The 27,104-nt window shown below is 34.1% G+C and overlaps 1 protein-coding gene and 1 long non-coding RNA gene across 29 annotated transcripts in view; one reads left to right on the top strand and one right to left on the bottom strand.

The window, feature by feature from the left end:
• The window catches only part of TRDN (triadin), a 414,373-nt gene that overhangs the window by 302,589 nt on the left and 84,680 nt on the right, over window positions 1-27,104 (top strand). For all 28 annotated transcript variants that reach the window (XR_008548643.2, XM_054686250.1, XM_054686252.1 and 25 more), the window contains 2 exons: window positions 3,383-3,433; window positions 18,767-18,805. Coding sequence is in view for 27 of the 28 variants with exons in the window: in XM_054686250.1 (XP_054542225.1) it covers window positions 3,383-3,433; window positions 18,767-18,805 (90 nt within the window). In the remaining variant the exon portion in view is untranslated. The remainder of the gene's footprint in view (window positions 1-3,382; window positions 3,434-18,766; window positions 18,806-27,104) is intronic.
• On the bottom strand, window positions 175-26,054 carry LOC107975291 (uncharacterized). The gene is made up of 4 exons (XR_001718712.3): window positions 25,821-26,054; window positions 3,267-3,385; window positions 2,005-2,235; window positions 175-251 (listed from the first exon to the last, which is right to left on the bottom strand). It is a non-coding gene; the product is annotated as an uncharacterized LOC107975291 (long non-coding RNA).

The following is a 27,104-nucleotide window of genomic DNA, read 5'->3' as shown; positions in this document are numbered from 1 at the left end:
TGCAGCATATGATTATTGATTTAGGATGATATAAATATATCTACTTTTTAATTCAAACTGCATTAATGCCCCCAAAATGCCTTTATATATGTCGAATACTGTTTTAGAAGAATTTCATTTTTTCTGAATATAATTTATCATTACTAAGTATCAAAGACAGAATTTTAATATTACCTATAAGATTTTAGGGACTTCAAAAGCCTCTGCAGTGTTATTGTTTTTGGAGAGTCTCTTTGAAGCCTGCTGCTAAGCTGTGGCAGAATCAGAATGCAGCAATTTCACTTGCTAAAAATTCACTTATTTTATTAGCGTTGTATTTTGTCAGTTACTTCTATTAAACCACTAAGAGATTACCTACATTTGCCTGTTACTCATACATTCCGCCTGCATGTGCACATCCAAATTCATTTTTAAAATGATGCTTCAAGTTTAAAACCAGCATTATTACAAGGAAATCATTTGGAGCCGCATTTATCAGAGTTGTGATAACCATGAGTCACTGGGGCATTCAGAGATACATTATTAGGCTTTTGCCTTTAAGTAAGGACATATAGAGTTCTAGGGATGACCGTTGCAAAGAAAAAAAAAATCAGGAGAATGATATGTCTTGCCAACTTTTGTTGCTGGTTCAGTTATTGACTTTCCTGGACCAGTGGACTCACTTAAGCCTTTTCAACACACCCACAGGGACATAGTCCTGCTTTTGAGGTCTTGACCATCCAGAAAACAGAAAATCCTGTTAGTGACCCATGATATTGGTTATCTTCCTTGTGGCATTCAACCCTATCCCCGATAACTTGTTTCTAACTCCTGGTCTGACATATCTGAGTATGGAAGATTCACCTACGGACTGAGAAACAGCAAACTGAATCCAAAGAGGCAACACAGTAGTTAAGTAATTTCTCCTCCTCTGAGAACAAAATAATAGCACTTTTAGGTTTCTCTGTTATTGGAGTAATACAATTGGACATCAAAATTATTGACTAGTTTTGCCCCCCACGTCTGTGTATGTTTGGATATAATGGCAGAGGAATCTTGACAGAACTGATCTTCTTTTACTGATGCTCAGGACTGTGCAACTTATGATCCCCCAACTTCCATTTGTCCTCAACATGTTTTTCTTGGCCATTTCCACTCAACAATTCAAAGCTAGAATTAAGGTTGGGGTAAGTTGTCTGAAGACTTCAAAACTCCTCCCCAGCCATGCTGTACTTCATCATGGATACTAACCCAGTTCCTCGTTACTGCCTTTGTCTCTGGGGGTAGTGTAAGGCAGTGGCAAATCTGAAACCATTTTCCTATCCCTTAGGGAATTATTTTTCCATAACAATGTTCGTGCCTCAATAATTTTGACAGAGTTCCACTTTATATCCCAGCACCATTAAACACTTTATAGGCCCTGATAATCAAGAACCATAAATCATCCTATAGACTCTTGGACAAACACAAAGAAACTACTATATTTTAAAAAATGTTTTCCAATATTCTGCTTTTGACAAACAAGATAGATAAGCTGAAAAGTGGCATAAGAGTTGACTCAAACCACTGATGTATCTCTCCTTCCTAATGCAGAAGTGCAGAGTTTCCATGTAATACTCTCTTCACTTTTTTGTCAGATTTAATATCCTCCTCACTTCCTTGGGTAGTTAGAGATTCCTCAGAGAAGTCTGTGGACTTCCTAAACTGGGACAAAAGCCCCTGAGGACAAAGTGGATGCTGAGAATAAATGATCTGTAGGAAAGTCAGTGCAAGTGATGACTCAGCCTAGGAACCGAAGGCATCTTGCCAGTAGCAAACTTGGAAATAGAAATCACTTTTATTTTCTGAGATCATTCTCCAAAGCTTACGGTATTGGGTTTACAATCTTTGAATGTCCTATAAAAGTGTATCTGTTATTCCATCCTTTCCTTCTCTCTCCACTAAAATCAATGTAGTTCTGTGGGCTCTCATTCTAGGTCCTGTATTTTATAAATACTAAACCCTCACACAAACATACACACTCACCCATTTAGATCAACATGCTGAATCTTGAATTCTGAGACTCGAAGCATTGCACTCTCCTGCCCCACTGGGAGTCTGTTTCCACCACCACTCCTCATTTCACAACACATTAATCCTTTTGGCTTAGCCAGGAAGTGCAAGAGCAGTAAATTACCCCCATCAGCTTGAAAAACAGTTAATGAAGCTTTCCAGTGTGTTTGTTCAATTCATGACTCTTGATTTCATCTTCATATGCTGAAGTATGGAAAAAAAATCCCTATTTATACACAACACCATAAATAGCAACCTGGGCATTTATTTGTCACCAAAGACATTTAAAAAAATTCTACATGCTTATGGATATCTAAAGCTACAGCTTACCCGACAAGAAAATTTTGCTTTGAAAGATGCAGTTCTTTTAATAAAACCTCAAAATCAATTCTTAATACATCCAAAACTATCTGGACTCAGTTAATTCTAAGTGATTACTAGAGTGGCATCTCCATTTACAAGCACTACCATCACAGTCTCTGTATTTTCACCCAAATAATATGGTGGGAATAGAAAAGGGGGCTGAAAGGATAGATCTCTTTCTTTCCCTTATAATTGCATTAAAAGTCATTTTCATCCATAAAATCTATATTGAGCATTAATGTTGCAGAGGAAGCATAAAATGTGTTTATGTTTTATTTTTTATTAGGCTGTTGAATATAATGATGTTAAAGACATTGACCATATATGTGTCTGGAGCCCATGATATGGTCTGAATCACACTGAAGATGTGTTTGGAAGGTGGTAGAATAAGTAAAGTTTTATTTGAGTTACTTCAACCAAGGCCTTCATTTTGAAGACTTTAAAAGTTTATAGGTAAAATTGTCTCCTAGCTGAAATTGTCTCTCAAATTTTATTTTAGTCTCATTCTCAAGTTTGAGTCTGAAGACTAAAACACCGCTACATACATGATATGTGCAGGATTTTCTATTTGGTTGTTTATTTTTTTGACAAAATGTGGGCTAAAAGAAATAAACTGGCTTTGTGCTGATTAAACAGTTTTGGAAGACTTCTGCATGCTGAAGTCATGTGATTTTTAAAAATTACACATAAATAAGGTCCTATCCATCCAAATACTCATTCTCTTAAACAAGTAGATTATAACTTGTTGAACAACTTATGTTTGTGCCAAGGAAAAATGATCAGTTTATGGCTTATTGTATTCTATACTGTTGTTTCTTTGTCCCTATATGAGTAAAACCATTTTTAAAATGCATTATAAAGTTTCCACTTACTTTCAGCTTACTGATACTTTCAGCTTACTGATACTTTCAGCTTACTGACTTCATTTATAGGTATCTGAAAATCTCTTTGTCTTGGCTTCAAATAAATGTCCGATGTTTCTTTTCAGAACCTATTAAAGGGAAAGAAGAGAAAGTTCCAGCTTCCCTAAAGGAAAAAGGTAATATTATATAATGAAATGTGAAGCCACATTGATCTGCCTTTTGCATATTCAGTTATTTGCAACAAAGTAATGAATCATTTCATTTTCAGGGTCTCAAAACCATAGCCTTCATATGTTTTTAAGCAAAAGAAAAAAGATTTATATTCCATCATTAAATTCTAAATTGTACTATGAAACAAAAAAGGAAAGTGTAGCTGCATCAGAAATACTGCAAAAATTTTAAAAGTCTTATGCTATTCTGATTCCATGGGTCTGTAGTGAAATGGAGGAATCTACATTTTATAAATATCCAAAGAGTGAATCTTAGGAATAGCCATGGAAACCAAAGATTTAAGATAAAATGAAATAGTAAAAATTTCTCAGTGAAATCTTTTGATTCTGTAAGTTCATATATAATAGAATCCTAAACATATCGTATAGCTAGGAGGAACTTAGAAACTGTAGTCCAATCCTCTTGTCTTACAGACAAATGAAGCCCAAATAGTCAAGACCTTTTTCAAAGTTACAGTTTGTAGTGGAGACAGCATTAGAACTTCAATCTCCTAAATCAAGCACTGTTCTTTTTCTAATGTGCCATGTTGCATCTCTAGGCACATTGTGATAGGCTTGAAGTAAGGTGGATTCTGATATGCCATACATCAAATTATGTCCCCTAAAACACAAATAAACTTGCCAAATTCAACATAAAACATGAAATTTCTAACTAATCCAAGTATATTCTGTGGACATGGCATTGTGCTCAGAGGTGTCTAATATTTCCTGGTGTCAAAGTAAATATTAAAAATTTTCCATTGTGCCCATATTAATGAGTCACTGAAATTATAAAAACCAAGTAATGTACTTACTATTGTGAATGTTAGAAGAAGAGCCTGTTTCCCTGTAAAATATTGACCACACTTAGTAGAGGGACTTAGCTGTACAACTTTCATCTTACTGGGATTTTTTTATTGATAAGAGAAGGATTTCTGGTGAGCTTATATAAGCATGGATTGGGGTTGGAAGTGGTATGGAGATCAGCGGGAGAGGAAAGCTGACAGAAAGATCAGTAAGAGGAATGAAGGATGCATGGAGAGCCCCCATTAGTGAGTGTAGCAATGTATAAAACTATAGCCTTAAGTCATACTTTCCTAATTTTGCAACTAATGTTAAAATAAACATAATTGTTATTTAATGAGATGTAAGAACACAACATGATTTTTTTTCTCAGCCCCATATGTATCTGATTAAAAAAAATTAAAGCAACATAGCTTCAAACCTATTAAGGAACTTATGTCTTCTTTTAGAAATGTGTTATTATAACTAAAACTTTCTTTTCATCAGCTTTTATGATAGAGTTACTTTATTGCTGCACACTATTTTGTTATTTTGATGCGATATGTAAATTAGTATATTTTGCCTTGCAAGAGGATTCATATATGTTATGTTAAATGTCCAAAAGGCAGATAAATCGTGCTACATTTTAGTATTCAAAGTTTAAATTAATTGAGAAAGGTAAGAAAAATATCCTGGACTTACCAAAACATTAATTCATCTTAAATAAATTCTAGGTTTCTTTAACATGATCTTACTGTTGGTTGACTTGGATATAACAATGTAAGTTGAAATGGTTAGATACCATTAAGTAATTTAATCACACAATGATGCTATATTTCTTTTGCCAATATAAGGTGGAAATATTTTTAAAAGGTGCAGACAGGAATATTATATATATCAATATTTTTATTTTAAAAGTTTAGTTTTTGTTTATTTTAGTCTCTGATGTCTGGAAATATATTCTCAAAGAATCTTCTTCTACTCTTCCAAGTATCTTCTTTCCATAATCCCATACCAGGTGGTTGGATCTAGCACCAGCCATTTCATCGTTAGAGATATTAGTGATGGGGACAAGGGCAACATATATCATGTTGAAGAAGATGCATTAGCTAAATCCTCAGTTTTACTTCATTGTACCATTTTCTTCCTAATTTTTAGTAAGGGCTATGACTAGACAGTGATTTGCACAAAAAGACAATTAAATGTAATCACCAGAATAATTATTTTAAATCCCATTTTATTATTATTATTATTATCATTTTAGAAATTCAGCCCTTAAATTACTGTCAGGATTTTAATTAGTCATTTTTATTTTTCCCACTTAGAGTGACAGTGATGTCTCCTAGAAATTTGCCAGAATATTAATGGTGCTTTAAAATTTTATGCATTGAAATTCTTCTTCTTTTTTGTTCCAAACAACCAGCCAAAATTCAGACCTGTGATGCTGAATGTGAATGACAACTCCTGGAGATTTTATCAGCAAAGTGTAATCATATCATGCAAAGTGACTTTAACTTTCACCTGTAGGAGGTGTTGTCTCATTAGGCTTTCTTTCATTAAAGGGGATCACCACCATTTCACACATATTGGAACAGTCACATCTCAAATAAATCTTTAGTAACAGGAATTAACTTTAAAAGAAAATTTTCTAGGTTAAAGTTTTAACACTTCTTTTAGTAATTAGAGAGCTCCTTAAAAGGTTTCATTAAAGGAGCATCAGACATAATATGGCAATATCATACACAATTAAATGAGAAATTAATCTGTTATGTGTTAATCTTATAATACTTAAATAGCCACAGCATATTTTTCTTTGAGTAAAGGTAGAACCGTGTTCTAATTTATTCTCTTAAATCTGGTTATGCACTAAACTCTCCTATTGAATTAAAATAAAAATGTCGTTCAGGACTCATGACCAAAGATTCTGATTCAGTAATCATGTAGTGGAGACAAGGACTCTGGCTTTTTAACTCTCATTTTCCAGGAAAATGGAAGTGCATTTTCAAGATTTGAAGGCTCTTCTCATCTTCATTCCTTAAAATGAAAGATAAATTATAGATGGATAAATTTTAAAAGCCGTAACCATATGCAATCAAGAGGGAAACATTTAATTGGTTGAAAAACAGAGTGAAAACAAGGTAGTAAGCCAAAAAGAAGCTGCGGGGGTGCTAGGCTCTGGATCCTTAAACAGAATTGCTGACCAGGATCACATAAGGCAATAACGTTCATTGGAATAAGCAGGGATTTTACACAAGTCTCAATGCAGTTAACCAGATACTGAAGTGGAACCCCCATTTAAGAAAAGAAGGTGAAAAACAGTTGCCGTAAATAGTTCTCTGGTGCTACAGTTAATAGGAAAGCGCAGACCCAGGAAAGTGGAGAAAATAAACTCAGCCCCTCATCTAGGACCTGAAGCAAGTCATGTATTGAAATAGAGACTTGTTCAGGAATATCCCTACTAACACTATGAGGCAAGTTTTGGAGCCATCAAAGTGTACTTGGGACTAGAGGCCCGGTGAAAGATTGGTGCGAGAGGAAGGAATCACACAGTCGCAATTCATAGGAAAAAAAGAAACAAAAACGGCAACAACCACAATAATACAGTTCTCAGGCTGAAATATAACCTGAAATTCCAAATCATATGAAAAAAATTAATAATAAGATAGGTTTTCAGGTGGTGGTGGTGTTGGTTGGGGGTGTGTGGTCATTTGGGGCGGCCTCTGCCATCTTCAGTACATGGTTCCAAGTTCTGCCTATGCATTGGCATTGCAGCCAGCACAAAGGAGGAGGAAGTGTGAGGGCATGCGTGCCAGGTGGCATGCATCAGTCCCATCCCCTTGCCACCAGGGAAGATTTAGGTTCTTGATACATTTAACTGCGAGGGATTCTGGGTGAGAGAAGGAATGAAGAACAAGTTGTGTTGGCTAGTCAGGATTTTCTGCCATTACATGCCTTTCCATATGTTTGAAGATTATTATAACAGTATGGAGAAAATGTGGAAAATATGGAGTGATTTAGACTAGGTTGATAATATGGTTTATGGGAGAGATACAAGCATTTAAAAATGATTTTGACTAAACAAAACAACGCAAAAATCAATGTGCATGAATATGTGTAATATGATCACATATATGCATTTATATAGCATTACAAATTATACATATGTACTTATGTTTAAATATTAAATATAAAACACACTAAAAATGTCATCTTGATTTCAACATTGTATCAGATATAGTACCAATGGAGAAAAGGTATAAGAATTGAAAAGGGATAATCAAAGTTGTATTTGCAGAAAAGCCATCTTCATAAATATTCCAAATTTACCCACAAACAAAATATTAGTATGAATAAGAGAAATTAGCAAAACTTCTGGATACAAGATCATCCTATGAAAATTAATGTTTAGCATTCCTAAACATAAGTGATGAATAATTCAAAAATTTATTCGTTCAGGGTACCCTATTCACAATGGAAACAAACTCTGTTACAAAGAATAAATGTATCTAAATATTGATGACATTTTCATGTAAAAATTATGAAAAAAATTTTGAAATCAATTTTTAAAGGCTTGAATAAGTGAAGCAATATTTCCTTTTCCTATCTGGAAGTGATCAATTCCCTTTAAAGTAATGTATAGATTCATATAAAAAATATCAACAGTATTTTTAGAGTAGAAAAAAGTTTTCTTAAATGTCTTTAAACTTGAAAGGACAAAAATAAGAAAATATTTTTTGAAAAATAATAAGGTGGAATTGCCTGACCAAATATAGTTATTTTTTATAGAATTGCTTTAATTAAAATGATATGGAAATAGTACGGGTATAGGAACGCACACTGAGAGAACATAACAGCGAGCCCAGAAATGAAGCCCTAAATGTAGGAAAATACATTAGATGACAGATGTATCATTGAGAAAATAAATGGAAAACCACACTTGTTTCTCATGTAGGAAAAAATTTAAATTCCGCTCTCATATTTGCGCAAAAAGAAATTTAAGACATCTTCAAGACTTGATGCTAGAAGACAAACTTCAAACATTCAGGAAAATAGAGAAGAATATATATATAGCTTTTGGTTACAGTAGAATTTCTTAAGACACAAAGAGAGCAAATCCAGAAGAGGAAGATTAGCCACACATTAGAAAAATATATTGCAATGCATATAATGAACAAAGAAAAATAACTGATATTTTAAAAATCTGCAGATTTTATTTTTAAAATGAAAGCAAGCACTTGAAATTTAAAATTTGCCAGTTTCTATTTATTTTAAAAATAGCTAATTGAGCAAATGACCAAATAATAAATTTATGATCACTGAAAAATGTGGGTGATACTTGTAATCAGTACTTCTTGGTTAATTTATAATGTGGACTAACAATTTATTTCTATGACACAGTTCAATTCAAATAGAGGATAGAGAAACAATAGCTGAAATCTATCTAAACTACATGAAGTTTTGTATAGGACATTTATGTAAACCAAACATTAATAGTAGGTGTATGTCTATAAGAAAATTTGGGTGACTTTAAGAGAAATATTAATATACTCAGAATTCAATGTCATGGAGCTGATAATATTTTTTCAAAATTGCTTCAACATGTTAGAAGCCAGATTCAATCAAAATGAGATGCTACACTGAAGTGAGATGGGACTTTGAGATGGGATACTAGAAAAGGACATGCTTAGAATATAAGACTCTATATCTCTTTTACACCATGCTGAATTTGAGGTATTTTTAGGACATTCTAGTAGAAATCTAGAGCTGGAAGCTGGCTATTTGGGTGTGAGTATCAGAAAAAATATTTGGGTTGGAGATACACTTGTGAACCTGTTTTCTGAATTTGAAGATGTTGGCATGCCATGCATGGGTGCGATTTCTTATGGAAAGAGCCAAGAGTAAGAGAAATAATGTTAGGAGAGGATAAAGTTAAGTCTCAAAATTGAGGAACCCTGAACCTTCTTCTTAACATGAGTACTACCAACAAACTTGAAGTCCAATACTAGTAATCACTCTCTCTGCTGTTTATTTTACAGAAATTGGTAATTTTGCATGTTCAGTTGTCACTAGTTTTTGTGTCTCATTGCAAAGGTACAATGTTGTTTCTATAAGCACTATTTTAATATTGATTAATTCAGATACAAACCTGCAGGGGAAAGCTCAATGATTTATTGAAGGAGTATGTGTTGTGTAGTCTGCTTTTATAAGAAAGAATCAAGACTGTTGGTCTCAGAGACTTATCCCAAAAGGCACCTTTCAGAATAAGTTAATTCAACATATGCCATAGTAAACTTAACCAGTGTTTTTGTCTTGCTACATCTAGAGACCATAAATATTCCAGTGTCCAGTGATTAACATAAAAAGGTGGAGTTTTGTCCCCAAAGTTCCAGTTTTAAAGTTATTTAGTGTTCTGATTCTGTTTAAACTGATATAACAGGGATTTATTTTGTCTTTTGAAACTGATAACTCTAAGAAGATTCAATTAATCTATATATTTTATTCACTACTCTAAATTTTTAAAATGTTCCAATAGTATTGCAATTCACGTATGTCATCTTCACTCATGTCATTGTCCTCCTCTACGAAATATTAGAACTTTCAGTAAAATATTTTCATAGTCTAATACTGGGTCTAGAATATTTGGTTTAGTAATCAACATTAGTATTTTAATTTTTCTGTACTTTTTCTGAGTTTCTTGGTGCCTAGTCTCTAATATAAATTCTTAGCATGATTTAATTCTGCTCTGAAGTATTTTAAGGAGAAATACTACAACTATCATGTTAACAGTGAAGAAATTGATGCCCAAAGATTAAATGATTAGCTAAGATTTTTATGCTGAATTAGCTACTTAGTATCAGACTTAATAACCACTAAAAATAATCTTATTTTTCTTTTTTTCAATATTGGAATATATTAGCAAAACTTATCCTAACACATAGTCAAAATTTTTGTCTTTGTAATAATTTTATTGTGTTTGCTAGGCATGAAGGAAGATTACAGATAATCTGTTGATTAATAAAAAAGACCAATCAGGATTCTAAAGAATAAAATCTTAGGAGATGCCTTTAAAATCCATGACTACTCATTTTCTGAAGAATTGTTAAAGTGAAAGTTGGACCCATAACAGTAGCACTTTCACTTTAAGCAGCAATTTACAGCCTAACACATTTCTTGTTATGTCCATTATGCCAAAATGTCAAGTTGATAGGATGGAAAGAGGTCATGTATTATTTTCAAAAGTAGTTGAGGGGGCCAGGATTTTCTCTGCAAGCATTAGCTATACAAAAGTATTGTATCCAAGCACTGAGAATTTGTATATTCTTCATCCAAAATGTTAATATACAGCAACATGTGTACAGCTGTATGTAGGTGAAATACACGTGCAACTCTAAGTGTAGAGCTCCAATATTCATTCCTTGGTATTTTCTAAATATCAGCCCTCATTCAAAAGGCAGAATTGAATGAAAGAATGGGTCACAATCTCACTGCAACCTGTCTTATCACTCCAAGCTATTTTATGCATATGTTCTAATATGCTTCTCTCCTTGAAGGTTTTTTTGTTTTATTTTGTTTTTTGTTTTTTCTTTTCAGAGATGAGGTCTTGCTATGTTGCTCAGGCTGGCCTCAAACTCCTGGGCTCAAGAGCTCCTCCTGCCTCAGCCTCCTGAGTACCTGGAATTATAAGCATGCACCACACACCTGGCTTCTGTCCATTAACATTTTTAAAAATATATTATTTCTACTGCAAGTCATCTATTATTTTTACATTTTTGAACAAGATATAAGATGATTCATACTTAAACCTATGACATTTTATCTACTTAATTGATTATTCTTACTTCAAATTCAAGAAAATCGATACTGGTACCCAGAAAAACAAGCAAGAGTCTAGTGACTTCCCCTCAGTAAAGGAAAACTAAGGAATGCCTGCTTGTTTACCTTGGTAAGTGGCTTTTGCACAACTTTCTGAACTCATTGAATGGTTTAAAGTCAGCAGGCTCATTAGTTGAAATATTTCCAACTCGCCATCTGCCATCTTCAAATAACATCACAGGGCCTGATTCTGACAATTTCTGCAGGACCTACAAATGCATGCAGCCACCTCCAATTATATCTCACCTATTTTAAATGCACACTCTTCACACTGGGAAGCTTCAGGGAAGGAAAGAATAATGAGGAGCATATAAGTAGGCATAAAAGAAAGAACAGATAAAAGCAGAGTGACACTATCAGAAGTGTGGTACATTGCATTTAGCATATACAAAAGACAAAAGACCATGAAAATGAAATGATGACAGAATAAGGCAGGGACAATGTATGCATTTATTCTGTGCTGAAAAGAGAGAATGCCCTGTGGCCCATTTTATGTGTTTAATGTCCACTCAGCAAAGTTTTTCTGTAAGCATCAAACTCCATTGGGAATTTTGCCAAGGAAGGATTGCAGAATCAGGACTTAGGCATAAAGCATTGAGTCATGACTTAAGCGCCTGCATTACAAACTGGAGCCATTTTAGAACTACACCTACAGAAACTTATCAACCATAATTGTTTTTGTTTTGTTGCTGTTGTTGACTTAATGGGTTTGAGAGGTGTGTGAGAGGGACAGAGACAGAGACAGAGAACATGTGTGTGTGGAGGTGTGCTTGTGTGTGTGTCTATGTGTTATGGGAAAAGCAGTGATGTCAGTAGTTTGAGGCTCTTGCTTCCTGAAATAACTAACAATAAACAAATTAGTTTGTGTAGCCACTCTGAATAATTTTACTAGACAGACAAATTAAATATAAATATCTGAAGATAATGCACACCAGGGTTCAACGTCTAATGGGTCAGTTCTAATGTGTTTTTCCATACATGTAAGGGTTTTGGATAGTGAGACAGGGATTCTGCTTCATATTTTGATTTAAACACCCTAAAAATGAAGTTAGCATTTTGATTTTCCTGTCATTTTGAAACAGCATTTTGTTATATATCCGTAACAATTTTTGAGTGTTCACATAATGTTCTGTGGCTATTCTAGGCAGTGAGGCTCCAAAGATGAAAAGACATATTCCCTGTCCTCAAAGATCTCACAAGACAGTGAAAAAAGGTGGGACAGGCCAAGCGCGGTGGCTTATGCCTATAATCCCAGCACTTTGGGAGGCTGAGGCAGGTGGATCACGAGGTCAGGAGATCGAGACCATCCTGGCTAACATGGTGAAACCCCGTCTCTACTAAAAATACAAAAATTAGCTGGGCGTGGTGGTGGGCACCTATAGTCCCAGCTGCTGGGGAGGCTGAGGCAGGAGAATGGCATGAATCCAGGAGGTGGAGGTTGCAGTGAGCCGAGATTGCGCCACTGCACTCCAGCCTGGGTGACAGTGAGACTCCGTCTCAAAAAAAAAATAATAATAATAATAATAAATTTAAAAAAAAAGAGCTGGGACAGGGGAAAAGCAAAGTGTTCGCCAATGCTCCCTTCAATAAGGCAGGCCAAATTTTCATCTAATCAATGGAGATCTGTTATTTCAATATTAGTACTTGAATACTCAGGAAATATTTGTTAAATCATTTAGTCTAATTCTAGCCACAAATTCCTGAGATAATTATAATGTTTCCATTTCAAAAGATTAGAAAATGGAAATTTGGAGAGTTTCAGAGATCACATATTAGATTATTTGGTTAAAAAGGAAATAAAATTCAAACTGAGGAATTGTTTGCTTGGTTAGCTTTTGCCTGTTTGTTTGTTTTTCTTCAACTGCAGTGGCAAAAATGATCTCTGCAACTCCTTGACATGAATGAAGTTGAACTATCACTTGAGAATATCATCACCTTGCTTCTTCATTATGCATGGAAGGATTCCTCAGTTCATGAGCAAAGATGATACTAATTCAGAAAGATAATCAGGGAAAATGGGAGCATAGAGAATGCATGAAGTGTCAAGACCATATGGATGTGGCTAAATAAGAGAAAGGAAAATGTTAAACAGTCAGTAAAATATTGAAGTAAAGAAATGTACAGCCAGATAAGATGAAAAGCTATGTAGTAGCAGATGCTGGGTGTTGGTTCGCTGTGTGACCTCACCCAAAGTTAGAACAATTTCTTCTTTTGGCAATTTATGAACTGAAGAAGTTCAAAATCAAACTCAAAGGCAGTGAAATCTTGTCTTTTTCGCAGTTATATTTATCTGGACCACAAAGCATTGTGTCTGCAGCAGAAGAAATCAGATACCATCTAGTATAGCAGACTGGATCTTTGCAAAATAAGCATTCCTCTTAAGACTTATTTAGGGAGGCTTATCCCATATCTGAAACATTGAAGTCAAGCTATTTGGAGTGACAGTATTTCTATATTCCATGCAGTACTTCCTCATGCAGAAAACAGAATGTGGAAGAGTGTGAGTGTGTGTGTGTGCAGGCACATGCAAAGTGCATCACATTTTCTTTTAAATAATAATATAGTTAGGACCACAACAAAGTTGTGAAATTGCGTGTCTTTGTGTGTAGTACTGGTAATAGTAGTAATAGCAAGTAGTAGCAACAGGTTTTCATCAAAGTCCAAATATTCAGGAGATCCTGAATAAAAAAAGGTCCAAATGATGGAAAAACCATGGGTTTGGAATAAATGTATGAATGTTGCTTATAACAAATAAAATGTTTTTTTAATTTTAAAATACGTATTGTATTTAAAATTGGGTTAGAAAAGTGCGAGAAAAGTAGTTTAAAATATCAGTGAAATGATTGACCTCCACCGTTTGCTTTGTACCTGGCACCATTCGAAGTACTTCACGTGTAGTGTTTAATTTTCACAGCAATCCTGTTTGCATTAACGTGAAAATGGAAGCACTGAGAGTTACTTGCCCAGATCACACAATTGCCTGATGTGGATCCAGAACTGGTGTCTGGCAGTCTGATTTTAGACCTATGTCCTCAGCCACCACGTTTTCCAGACCCCCTCATACTGAAACTCACCTATGGTTGACCAGAGATAACACTGCTAATGTTCCTTTATATATTTTACAGGAGTAGGTTTTGTGACCCGCTTTTAAATATAACAACTTCCCATGTCATTAAATATTGAATACTACTCCAGGAGTGCGTGAGAGAGTTATTCATTTTCTATTAATGCTCAGACTGCTTAGTTTTACCAGCTCAACGTAGGAAACTATATAATACGATTCATGATTTAAAGACTGGCTTGAAAAAAAATAGAAACCTCTGTGATTATATTGTATATGTTAATTATAATCCTAATGACTATTAGTAGTTTGTGTAGATAATACAACATAGATAATATAGACAGACCACTTATAAGAAGTAGAATGTGGTGTGCTATATAGTTTTTATGTATTAAATGCTTCAGAACTTTTAATTCTATCAGTAGCAACTTAAGTTATAGAAGTGTGTTGAAGTGCTTAAAACTTTGAAAATGGAATTCGAATCCCAGTTTTGCCACTTACTAGGGAGTATATATTTAAACATATTATTAAGTCTCAGTATTGCTATCTGTAAATTGAGTCTAATAATAAAATTTACCACATAGGAGTGGTATGTAAGGATTATGTAATTTGTCCATTTTTTCAACAAATATTTGTTGATCTCTCTTCTGTGCAAAGAACAGTCTAAGCACTATCATGTATTAGGGAAAATAAAAAAATCATCCCAGGACTCATGAAGTTTATATGCTACTGGGGTTAGAGAGCTAATAAACAAATGAATATTTAATATTATATCAATAAAATATAGATAACATATATAATATACTTACCTCAGAGACTACCATGTGGCAAATACAAAGTGTCATTGGTGCAAAATAATAATAATAATTATTTTATTTTATTCCACATGTGAGATATCTATGTGCTAAAGAAACAACCGTGATAATAACAAAATAAATTGAGGAAAAAAATCTATGATATTTAGCTTTTGCCTTGCAAAGTACTTAAAATAGAGGCATTCTGAAAATAATGCAGATTCTTGGGATTTATATATTGAATAAATTTATTTCTTTTCTTTTTATGAAGACAAAGCAGAGACTCCTAAACAGAGTTTGTCTCCACTGCTGCCCTTCTGACTTAAGCACTTGCATGCTGAAGTTTTGGTCTGCTTATTCTACTTGAAAACACTATTGATGACATTGAAAAATCACTAATGAAACTCCCTTCCCCAGGCCCATCAGCAATTTACATTTCACAAATGAAATCAACAGCCTGGAAAAGTCAGTGCTGCATAGGAAATGGCAGGCTGCCTGCCTCAACAACTTAGCATGGGGAATTTTTGGTTCCATATTTCCCCAATGCTTGTACGGTGTAGCCCAAAATGAAGGGCTTCAGTGGCAAATGTTTATAGAAATTAGATATTGCATTATTATACAAGAATAATTGTGGTAGAAAACAATTAAACAGTGAAGACGGAATGAAAAATAAATGCTCATCTGCTGTCTCTCTGGCCTCCCAGTCCCAATGGCCAGTATTAACTAACAACTGTCCTTGGTTTCCTGAAGCATCTCATTATAACTTTTCATTAAGCTTCATATATAAAGTTTATATATATATACACATATGTAAATATATATATAGTTGTTTTTATATGGCTTGAAATAAATCCTAGTTAGAAACTGTAATCTCATATGGCTCAAAAAATACTTTACTATCAGTAGAAATATCATCTACAAAATGAGTGCACTGAGTTCTTAAAAATCAAGTAGCCTAATAAAAGAGCTGCTCAACTTAGAAAATCCGTTGCCAATTTCTCACATATCAATTCCTGCCTTGAGTATTCAAGGGTAAAATCCCAATTCTGTTTAAAAAAAGAAGAGAAAATTACTTTGAAAGATCATGCAATTTAAGTTTATGAGCATAATTTAAAAATAGCTAAGCTCTTTATATACATCACTTCTAATTCTCACATCAATTTTACATGATTTTCTCCATTTTAGCAATGACAGAATAAAGACTTGAGGTTTTAAGTAATGCCCAAGGTCACAAAACTTAGGAAATGAGCTTGCTTTTAAAGTCAGATTATAGAACCCAAAAACCGACTCTTCATACACCAGAAGAACTTGTCCTAAGGTCATCTTTAGCATTACTGTTCACATAACACTAAAGCCAGTAGTTCTATTCTAGTAAGAGGGCCCACAGCCACACGTTAGATAGTACCTTTTCATAAGAGTGCTTACAAAATTCTGTGTACAAGATTGAAGTTGGTTCTGGTTGTATTGTACCCATAGTTGGTAAAAATATTCTCCACAATTTTTATTTTTTCCAAAAGATCGTTTGACAAACATTAAGGCTGAGAAGATTTCATTTCAAGATTACAATATGATTGACAGGAGTGAAAGCCGTGTGCAGAGTGGGAAGCAAGGCTGTTTCAAATAGATACCTATTATTGATGAGCAAAATGCTAATGAACTGTGTCCTAGGAAGAAAAGATTTAAATTTGTGGGAATTCGTTTCTAAGAAATCCAAATATTTAAATTAGCCATACTTCGGAAACAGAACTAAGAAGGAGACCAAGATCATTCTATCCAGACCTTGGGATATGACCCGGGTGAAGGGAAATAGGTTGGGAAAATGGAATCTTGGTTCTGCCACTTAGCAGCTGAATGAGGTTCCGCAAACTAACTTCTGTAAGTTTCAGTCACTTCATCTACCAAATGGGGATTAAAATAGCATGTACTTCATAAAATAATGGAATAATGCAAGTCAATAATTGACCAGCACTTGAGCCATAAGTACTCCAGAAAAAATAATTCTCATCACTAGAATTGTGCTAATTTGCTTGAAAGTTTAAACTGTACTGTTGACCTAGCATAGATTCAATAAAGACAGAACTATTAGAGAAAAAAAAAGTTGTTTCCTTTCCAGTGAAGCCAAAATCTCATCAGAACTCACCATCAAAAGAGAGAATTGTGTTATTGTAGACTAAGTAATTAGACAGGAATTAACTTTAGCCTAAACTGACTGAGACAAAACATAGCACCAGGAAACCCAATAATTGAAGGTATCATTGAATTGTTGCAGGTCATATTTGCTATCGTTGGACACATAAAGACATCACTTATTTTTTTAAGTTTCTAAAATAAAATATAAATGCAACAGCTATGTGACATTGAATTTTTATCTCTAGTTCTAGAGTCATAAGATGAATCAATTTCTTCTAGGACTTCAGATACCCAAGAGGGAGCCTTTAGTCATTCTATATATTCCATTTAGTTCACTCATTCATTCCTTCAACAATATTTGTTGATCATATACCACATATCAGATATTTCACCCAGTGCTGATATTTGAGTAATAAACAAAACACAGTTCTTGCACTAATGGAGCTTAAAATCTAAAGAGTGATTACAGACAATAACAAAATTTTCTATAATACTGTGGCATATAGAAAACATTAAAATAGGGTGTATCTACCAAGCTAAGTGAATGTGTCAAAAAGGGGGAGAAATATGTGCCAAAGAGTGTCAGAGTGCATTAATAGCACTGATTCTACTTTTTACAGAAAGTGCACTCAAGTATTATAGGAAGTAGTGTGTAAAAGTCTATGACATTCTTTATTATATAAAATTCTGCAGTTAAACAAATTAGTTTTTAAAATTATAACTACAGAAAATGAGACACTGCTAGACTAAAACCCAAATAAAGCTGGTAGCATTATCCCTTATACATAGTTTATGCTCAGTAGGTATTCCAACTATGAAGTCAGTTTTTTCTGCTGTTTGGAGGGAGGAAAACTGTAATGTACCTGGACTCTTCCATTAATCAAAAGAAGACTCTATACCAAGAACAGATCATTATAAAGCCTAAGCAAAGTTGGTTAGATAAAAGGATAGACTGGCAACATGAAAATATAGTCAACTATCTTATAGATTAGGGTTGTGCTATGAGTATTACTTGAATAGTTTAAAAAAGGTATGAATTTATTCTATACTGGTGTTTTTAGAATGCAGAATTTCTGGACAAAAGACATTGTCCTAGGACAATAGAGAACAAGATACTTTATGTCACGATTGTCTATATTATTATATTAAATTTAGGTAAAATTGATTTATTTTATAAAATTGATACTAACAGAAATACTAGGAAAACAATAATTATATTAACCACTAGGTGGAGCCCCATGAATTAAATGTATGGTAGTCAAAGACAAAATTGCTTAAGTTGGTCAAATTAGGAAAATTTATGACGTTTTTCTTCTGAGCAATTTTTATTAATTTTTTAATTTGCAATATTTTCAGAATGCATAAATTATAAGTCCTGGCTTTTATTAAAGACAAGAAGCCAAATTACTTGATTAGCATGAAACTTTTTTGCAAACTGGATTTTAAAATCAAAGTATTTTTGCTTAAGTTACTTTATAATTTACCAAAGATACATATTCCATTAATATTTTGATAACAGTATATAACTATAATTGAAATTGAAAACAGACAAGAAAAATCAGTGAAGCCTACCTATTAATCCACTTTGTACTGACTATTTTTCGAATGTTATTTTTTTTCCTTTTGTTTGTATGTGTTTATGTGTACGTTTTACCCCAGAACCTGAAACTAAAAAAGATGAAAAGATGTCCAAAGCAGGTAAGGATATTTTGTAAGATTTACATACAAGGAGATGTTCTGTTTGGTTGGAAGAAAGCTAGTTTTACAGTTTTAAAATCCTGGCTGGATAAAATATTTAGACATCCAAAACATTAAAAAAATACTGATGCTTTGTGCCATATATTTTACAAGTAATAAGCAATAAAACTAAATGTATGCTAAAGTTAACAAAAATTCCTTGCTTTCTGGTAGCAGATTTTGGGTAAGTTTATCAAAGCACTAAAACCATTAGCACATACGCTGCTCTTTGTTTATTTACTGGGCAATTGAACACTGTTTATGAAATGCTAAGAGGGCACCTTAAATGTCAGAGGCTCCATACAGAGCGTGGCAAATGCCTAAAATTTATTATTATCGTGGATTGAGTTTTATGAACCTGTATTTACCTACTTTCAACCATTTTGATCTCCAAAAAAGGAGTCCACATGGTTCAACCTAACAGATTAAACACTTTTCTTTCCCACAATTAAATGTGCAAATATTTTATGGAGAAGTAATCCATTGACCTATTGGCCATTAATTTGAAAGCTGAAATACTTTTAAAATAGACTTTCTAAAAACAGGTTTTGCAAGGGAAGAAGTCAAGAGATTAGCTGGGCACTCAAGGCTAGCGATGAAGGTTGAGTGGATGAATATCATAGAATATGGTAAAATGTAGAAAAGGAAGACACTAAATCCTAAGGAAAATTTCAATTATAGTCTTTCTATGGCTTATCCTAATTCAAGTATTTTGTATCTTTATAAGGAGATTTATATGTTTGTATCTATCCAAAAGACAGTTGTATCTATATATCTCTCTGTAGAGTGAAAGTGATACTACAAAAAAGCAGACATTCATGATGTTGGTCTAAAAATTTTTGCAAATATTCATTTGCACAAATTTTAGTCTATATTTAAGCAGTTATTACAAATCACCCTTCTATGTATATGTTAAATATTAAATTATTAAAGTCATTTCTCTTAAGAGCATTGCCATCAGGTCAAAATAAATTGTTTATTTTCTTATTTTTAGTGAATAAGCATGCCCATTTAAAGTAATTTTATATAATTTTAAAACATACATTCTTTGGAAGATCAATGAAAAGTTGAACAATTTTAAACTGCAGAAAAAAGCATAATAGAGATAAAATGGTATATTGAGTGTTTACATCAAAAGTTACAAATAAACTTTAGATATATCTTCAGAAAAGGAAAAACTGCGTACAAAAAATTGCTTTATTATTGTTAGCGTTTTTACTGGAGTAGTGAAAACTCACTAATCAGATCAAAGGTGCATTATGTTGTCCTTTCCTCTTTGCATAACATTGTATTTTATGCTTTATTTTACTGATGATATATAATAGAAAAAGTAACATGCACTAACAATTTCCTATTATTAGTTTACATTAAGTATTTATGTCTATTTTATTATTGTTACTTAAATTTTATTTTAAGTTCAGGTGTACATGTGCAGGATGTGCAGGTTTGTTACATGGGCAAAGATGTGTCATGGGGTTTGTTGTACCAATTATTTCATCACCCAGGTATTAAGCCTAATATCCATTAGTTATTTTTTCTGATCATCTCCCTCCTCCCACCCTCCACTCTCCAATTGGCCCCAGTGTGTGGTATTCTTCTTTACGTGTTCATATGTTCCCATGATTTAGCTCCTGCTTACAAGTGAGAACATGCGGTATTTGGTTTTCTGTCCCTGCATTAGTTTCCTAAGGATAATGGCCCTTGTTCCATCTGTGTCACTGCAAAGGACATGATCTTGTTCTTTTTCATGACTGCATAATATTCCATGGTATATATGTACCACATTTTATTTATCCAGTCTATCATTGATGAGCATTTGGCTTGATTCTTTGTCTTTGCTATTGTGGATAGTGCTGCAATGAACATATGTGTGCATGTGTCCTTATAACAGAAGGATTTATTTTCCTCTGGGTATATACCTAGTGATGAGATTGTTGTGTTAAATGGCATGCCACACTGGTCTTTGATGAATCGCCACACTGTTTTCCACAATGGTCGAACTAATTTACAGTCCCACCAACATTGTATATGCGTTCCTTTTTCTCCACAACCTCATCGGCATCTGTTACTTTTAGACTTTAATAATAGCTATTCTGGCTGGTGTGAGATGGTCTCATTGGGGTTTTGATTTGCATTTCTCTAATAATCAGTGATATTAAGGCTTTTTTTCATATGCTTATTGGATGCATGTATGTCTTCTATTGAAAAGTGTCTGTTCATGTCCTTTGCTCACTTTTTATGAGGTTGTTTATTTGTTTCTTGTAAATTTGTTTAAGTTCCTTATAGATGCTGGATGTTAGACTTGCGTCAGACACATAGTTTGCAAAAATTTTCTTCCATTCTGTAGGTTGTCTGTTTACTCTGTTGATAGTTTCTTTTGCTATGCAGAAGCTCATTGGTTTAATTAGATCCCATTTGTCAATTTTTGCTTTTGTTGCAATTGCTTTTGGCATCCTCATCATGAAATCTTTGCCAGTGCCTATGTCCTGAATGGTATTGCCTCTGTTGTCTTCCAGGCTTTTTCTAGTTTTAAGTTTTATATTTAAGTATTTAATCCATCTTGAGATAATTTTTGTATATGGTCTAAAGAAGGGGTCCAGTTTCAATTTTCTGCGTATGGCTAGCCAGTTATCCCAGCACCATTTATTGAATAGGGAATCCTGTCAGTTTTGTCAAAGACCAGATAGTTGTAGGTGTGGAGTCTTATTTCTGGGTTCTCTAATCTGTTCTATCGGTCTATGTCTCTGTTCTTGTACTCTGGGGCACAGCTCCCAGAGGAAGGGCTGCCATCTTTGCCGTTTTGTGGTCTTCACTGGTGATACCTCCAGGTACCGGAAAATTTGAGGTGACTAGGGATTGGAGTGGACACCCAGCAAACTACAGAAGCCCTATGGAAAGGAGGCCAGACTTTTAAAAGAAAAACAAAAACAAACAAACAAACAAAAATCTCCATTCAAAGGGCAGCAACCTCAAAGATTGAAGGTAAATAAGTCCACAAAGATGAGAAAGAATCAGTGCAAGAACACTGAAAACTCAAAAAGTCAGAGTACCATCTTCCCTTAAAATGACTATATCACCTCTCCAGCAAGTGATCAGAACTGAGCAGAGTCTGAGATGGCTGAAATGACAGAAGTAGACTTCAGAATGTGGATAAAATTGATCTTCACTAAGCTAAAGGAGCACATTCTAATGCAATGCAAGGAAGCTAAAAATTATGGTAAAACATTGTAGGAGCTGACAGACAAAATAGCTAGTATAGAGAATAACATAAGTGACCTGATAGAGCTGAAAAACACAATACAAGAATTTGAAAATGCAATCACAAGTATTAATAGCAGAATAGACCAAGTGGAGGAAAGAATATGTCTATTTTTATATGATATTTGCTTTTAATTTCCTATTATGAAAGATAAATCAGCATTAAGGCATTTTTTATTATAAAATATGATCAATCAACAACTTATTGAAAGCATATATTATGCTAATGTCACTACCATATGTCCAGAGTTGTGCTTAGTGATATAAAATTTACAAACAAGTGGTAAGATATTATTTCCATTCTCAAAGAGTGTAATCAGGGACATAGACATGAGCTATCAAAAGATGGCTACAAGGAAATGATATTAGTGAAGGGTTCCCTAGGAAGTTAGAGAGAGGAGCCATTCCTATAGCCATTCCTAAGTAGCAGTAAGCGAAAACTTAATGGAGATAATATATTTAAGCTAGAAATTCAGGAATATACAGTTGACTCTTGAACAATGTGGTAGTTAGGTGCATTAACCCCCATGCAGTTGAAAATCCAGATGTAACTTTTGACTTATCCAAAACTTAACTACTAATAGCCTCCTGTTAACTATAAGCCTTCCTGGTAATATAAACTGGATGCACAACTATTTGGTATGTTATATGTATTATATGCTGTATTCCTATAACAAAGTGAACTGGAGAAGAGAAAATATTATTTAAAATATCATAAGATAAAATATATTTACTGTTCATCAAGTGGAAGTGTATCATCATAAAGGTCTTCATCTACGTCTTCATGTTGAGTAGGCTGAGGAGGAGGAGGAAAAGGACGGGTTGCTCTTGCTCTCTCAGGAGTGGCAGAAGTCGAAGAGGCGGAATAAATGCAAATGGGTCAGAAGCATAACTTTACAGAATGCATGGTAATTTCTGTCTAACTTTTTTGCTTTTTCATTTCTCCAAAAATGTTTCTAGATAGTACCAATCCTTCCTCCAGCATTTACTTTACTGAAGCAATGCTTCATGTAAGGGTCCCTGTTGTAAAATAAGTTAAAGCAGTCTTAAGTAACTGGAACCCCTCTGTCAGATTCTCTAATGCCAATGTGTTTCTGGTACTACTTCTTCCAAATCTGCTACCTCTTTGTCTGGTACTCATTCAGAAGTACTCATCTTCATTAAATTATCTTCTATTAATTCCTCTGGCATGGTGTGTATTAGTGCTTTAATTTCTCCAAGACCTGAATGTTGAAATCCTTCACCTCCCACCTTTTTTGCCATATCTACTGTCTATTTCATGATTTTTTTGATTGACTCTGTCATACATCCTGTGAAGTCATGCACAACATCTAAATACAGTTTCCTCCAACAGAAACATTCTGATTCAAGCTTGATGGCTTTCATGGCTTTTTCCTCTAACAAAGATGACATCTTCAATAATACAATTCTTCCAGACTTTCATGATGTTCTCTCTGTCAAAAGTCTCTTCTATAGCAGACAATCCTTTCCATAAAGAACCATGTTTAACGACCCTTAAAAGTTCTTATGGCCTACTGATCTAGAGACTGAATTAGAGACATTTTGTTTGGGGGCAAGTAGACCACTTCAACACCTTAGGTGTAGAACTCAAGAGAGTTGTGGGTGGCCAATGGCATTATTCAATTATTAAGAGAATGTTAAAAGTCAACCGTTTACTGGCAAGGTACTTCCTCACTGCAGGGACAAAGCATTGATGGAGCCACTCCATAAAAATGTTTCTGATATGGCTTGGCTCTGTATCGCCAGCCAAATTTCATCTCAAATTGTAATCCCCATAATCCTCATGTGTTGAGGGATGGACTGGGATGGAGGTGATTGGATCATGGGGGCGATTTCCCCCATGCTATTCTCATGATAGTAAGTTCTCATGGGATCTGATGGTTTTATAAGTGTCTGGCAGTTCTTTTTTCACACTTGCTCTCTCTTGTCTGCTGCCACGTAAAATGTTCCTGCTTCCCTTTCTGCCATGATTGTAAGTTTCCTGAGGTCTCCCCAGCCATGCGAACTATGAGTCAATTAAGCCTCTTTTCTTTATAAAATTACCCAATCTTGGGTATTTATTTTAGCAGTATGAAACAGACTAATACAGGTTCTCATCGTCCAGGTCTTCTTGTACAATCAAAAGATTTGAAGCTGGTGTTTATGCTTTCCCTTCAGTCCTTGGGGGTTAGCATATTTCTAGATAAAGTCAGTCCTGGTCATAAACCCAATTGCATTTGCACAGAACAGTTGAGTTAACTTGTCCCTTCCTGCTTTAAATTCTGGGGCTCAATTCTCTTTCTTACTAATGAATGTCCTTTGTAGTATTATTTTTTTCCAAAATGGGTCACTTTCCTTTGCATTAAAAACCTGTTCAGGCAGAAATCCTTTCTTCTCAATGATTTTCTTAATGGTGTCTGAGAACTTTTCTGCTGCCTTCTCTTGGTTGGCTGAACCTTCTTCTCCTATTGTTGTGACATTTTAAAAAAAGCCAAATCTCTTTCTAAAATTATCAAACCATCCGTTTCTGGTATTAAATTCTCCAGCTTTACATCCTTCACTTTTCTTTTTCTTTAAGTTGTCATATAATGACTTCATTTTTTCTTCAATTATGATAGAGTCTATAGGAACAACTTTGTTATAGCAATCCTGCACCCACATAAAAGCTACATTATCAAAATGAGATAAAAAAGTATTTTGCAATAAGTACAAGGTTTTCACTCCTGCTGGTATAGCTGCAATGAAGATTTCACAAATTTCCTTTTCTTTTTGAATAATTATCCTTATGCTGGATCTATATATCTTGAAATGGTGGACAACCACAGCTGCAGACCTCAATCTATAGTACCTATCAAGCAATTCAAATTTTTCCATTAATGTTATGACTTTTTTATGCTTCTTGGGAGCATTCTCAGCATCACTAGTGGCACTTCATATTGGTCCCATCATTTTAGTCAAGGTTTATGATATTGCACTAAAAATGATAAATAAGAACTACAAAAAAATCACCTTTTACTGAAATATGCGATTTACTGGACAGATGAACTGCTCATGCAGAGATTAATGTCACACAGCATTTTAAGCAGCTACCCACAAAACTTCAGTTCATCACAATAGTAGCAAGAGAGGCTACAAAATCACTACAGTAGTACCATATGTACTATAGTTAATTTTATTCAGTTATTCTTTAATATTGCATCTTTACATTTGTTTACCTTTCTCTTGACTGTGCATGGCACCTTGTATGATCTGGAAGTGTTTATAGTGGAAGTTTAGACAAATTTTATCTTTTTATAATCGATTTATATATTTGTATATTTTATGGTAACAAATGACAAAACAGACTAGTACCTACATATATTTTATGCAGTTATGATATACCTCTTTATTTTTTTATATTTTTACACAACACAGTTCATGTGTGTTTTTTCAAATTGTTGCAAACCTCCCCAAAATTTTCAATGTATTTATTGAAAAAAAACTATGTATAGGTGAAGCTGACCAGTTCAAACCTGTGTTGTTCAAGAGTCAACTGTGTAAGAGCAGCTGAGACAAGGAAATTACTATAAAGTATGATGGAACCAGTGTTGGCTTTATACTAGTGATACATGAATTTTACTCCCTTTGCCCCTTGTTCAGGGGTGTAACTTTACTTAAATTACTTAATGTTTCTGAACATTAATTTTCTTATCTATTGGGTGAAGCTCATCATACTCACCTAGCATATTTGTTACATGAAACAGAAATGATGCTTTCTACTTGGTCCAGTTTCAGTATGGTAGCTATATTTAGGAGCTAGCCTAGAGACAGGAATGAGCACAACAGTGGTGGGAGAGGTGAGGAGAGGACTAAGGACATTCCAGGAGTCACATGGCTAGCAGAAGATGGCAAAGTTGCAGTAGTAGGATACAGCCATAAGAAGATGGCTGTTTAAATCCAGGAATGGGGGCTTAGAAGACTAAAGTGAAATTTGGATTCTTGAGGCCATAATCGAGAAGAAGGTGGAATTGTTAGTCATAATGGCATGTAGAGTGAAATTCTATAGAAATAAATTAGAATCAGGAGTTTGAACCAAAATCTTTTATAACAATCTAGGTATTATAAAATAAAAGTAGGAGCAACATAAAGGTGGCATAAAGTAATGACCTTGGAATATTTACATTAAATTAATTAACATTGATTACTTTCAAAATTATTTAGAGCCATGACTAATGTTCAGTAAATGATTTTTTAAGTTTTAAAAAATCACTCAGCTTTGAAACCTATTGAAAACTACTAATGACATTTTGTTACATATTCCTTCAGGCTTGTGAGTACTTGTGCTTTAAACAGACTATCATTCTCTCTGTACTGTGTTATAATGGCTTTTGTAATCATCAAACTGTTTCATATGAAAATAATAGGTGTTGATGACATTAGTTCTGTATAATTACAAGGTCTGAAGCATGGGAAGATGAAGGTGATTAACTAGAAGTTGCAAAGGGAATTCAAGTGGGGTGAGTGCTTGTGGAGACTCTACATAGAGATTTTCTATAGACACTTGTAATTTGGGAACATTCACTTTGAATCCTCAGGCTGGGTTTTGTATTTATGAGGTGAGAGGTCCAGAGTAGAAGACAAAGGAAAGAGAGTTCTTCAAACCTGAGAAAAAGGAATACTTATATATTGTTGATGGGAATGTAAATTAGCTCAGACACTGTGGAAACTAGTTTAGAAATTTCTGAAAGAACTTGAAACAGAACTACCATTCAATCCAGCAATCCAATTACTGGGTATTTATGCAAAAGCTTTCTACCAAAAAAAAAAAAAAACACACACGTGCACTCATATGTTCATCACAGCACTACTCACAATAACAAAGACATGGAATCAAGCTAGGTGCCCATCCATGGTGGATTGGATAAAGAAAATATGGTACAACTACATGATGGAATACTATGCAGCCATAAAAAGAATAAAATCATGTCCTTTGAAGCAAAATTGATGCAGCTGGAAGTCGTTA

Source organism: Pan troglodytes, chromosome 5 (genome assembly GCF_028858775.2).
Source record: "Pan troglodytes isolate AG18354 chromosome 5, NHGRI_mPanTro3-v2.0_pri, whole genome shotgun sequence".
Lineage (NCBI taxonomy): Eukaryota > Metazoa > Chordata > Mammalia > Primates > Hominidae > Pan > Pan troglodytes.
This window is presented reverse-complemented; position numbering and strand designations above follow the sequence as displayed.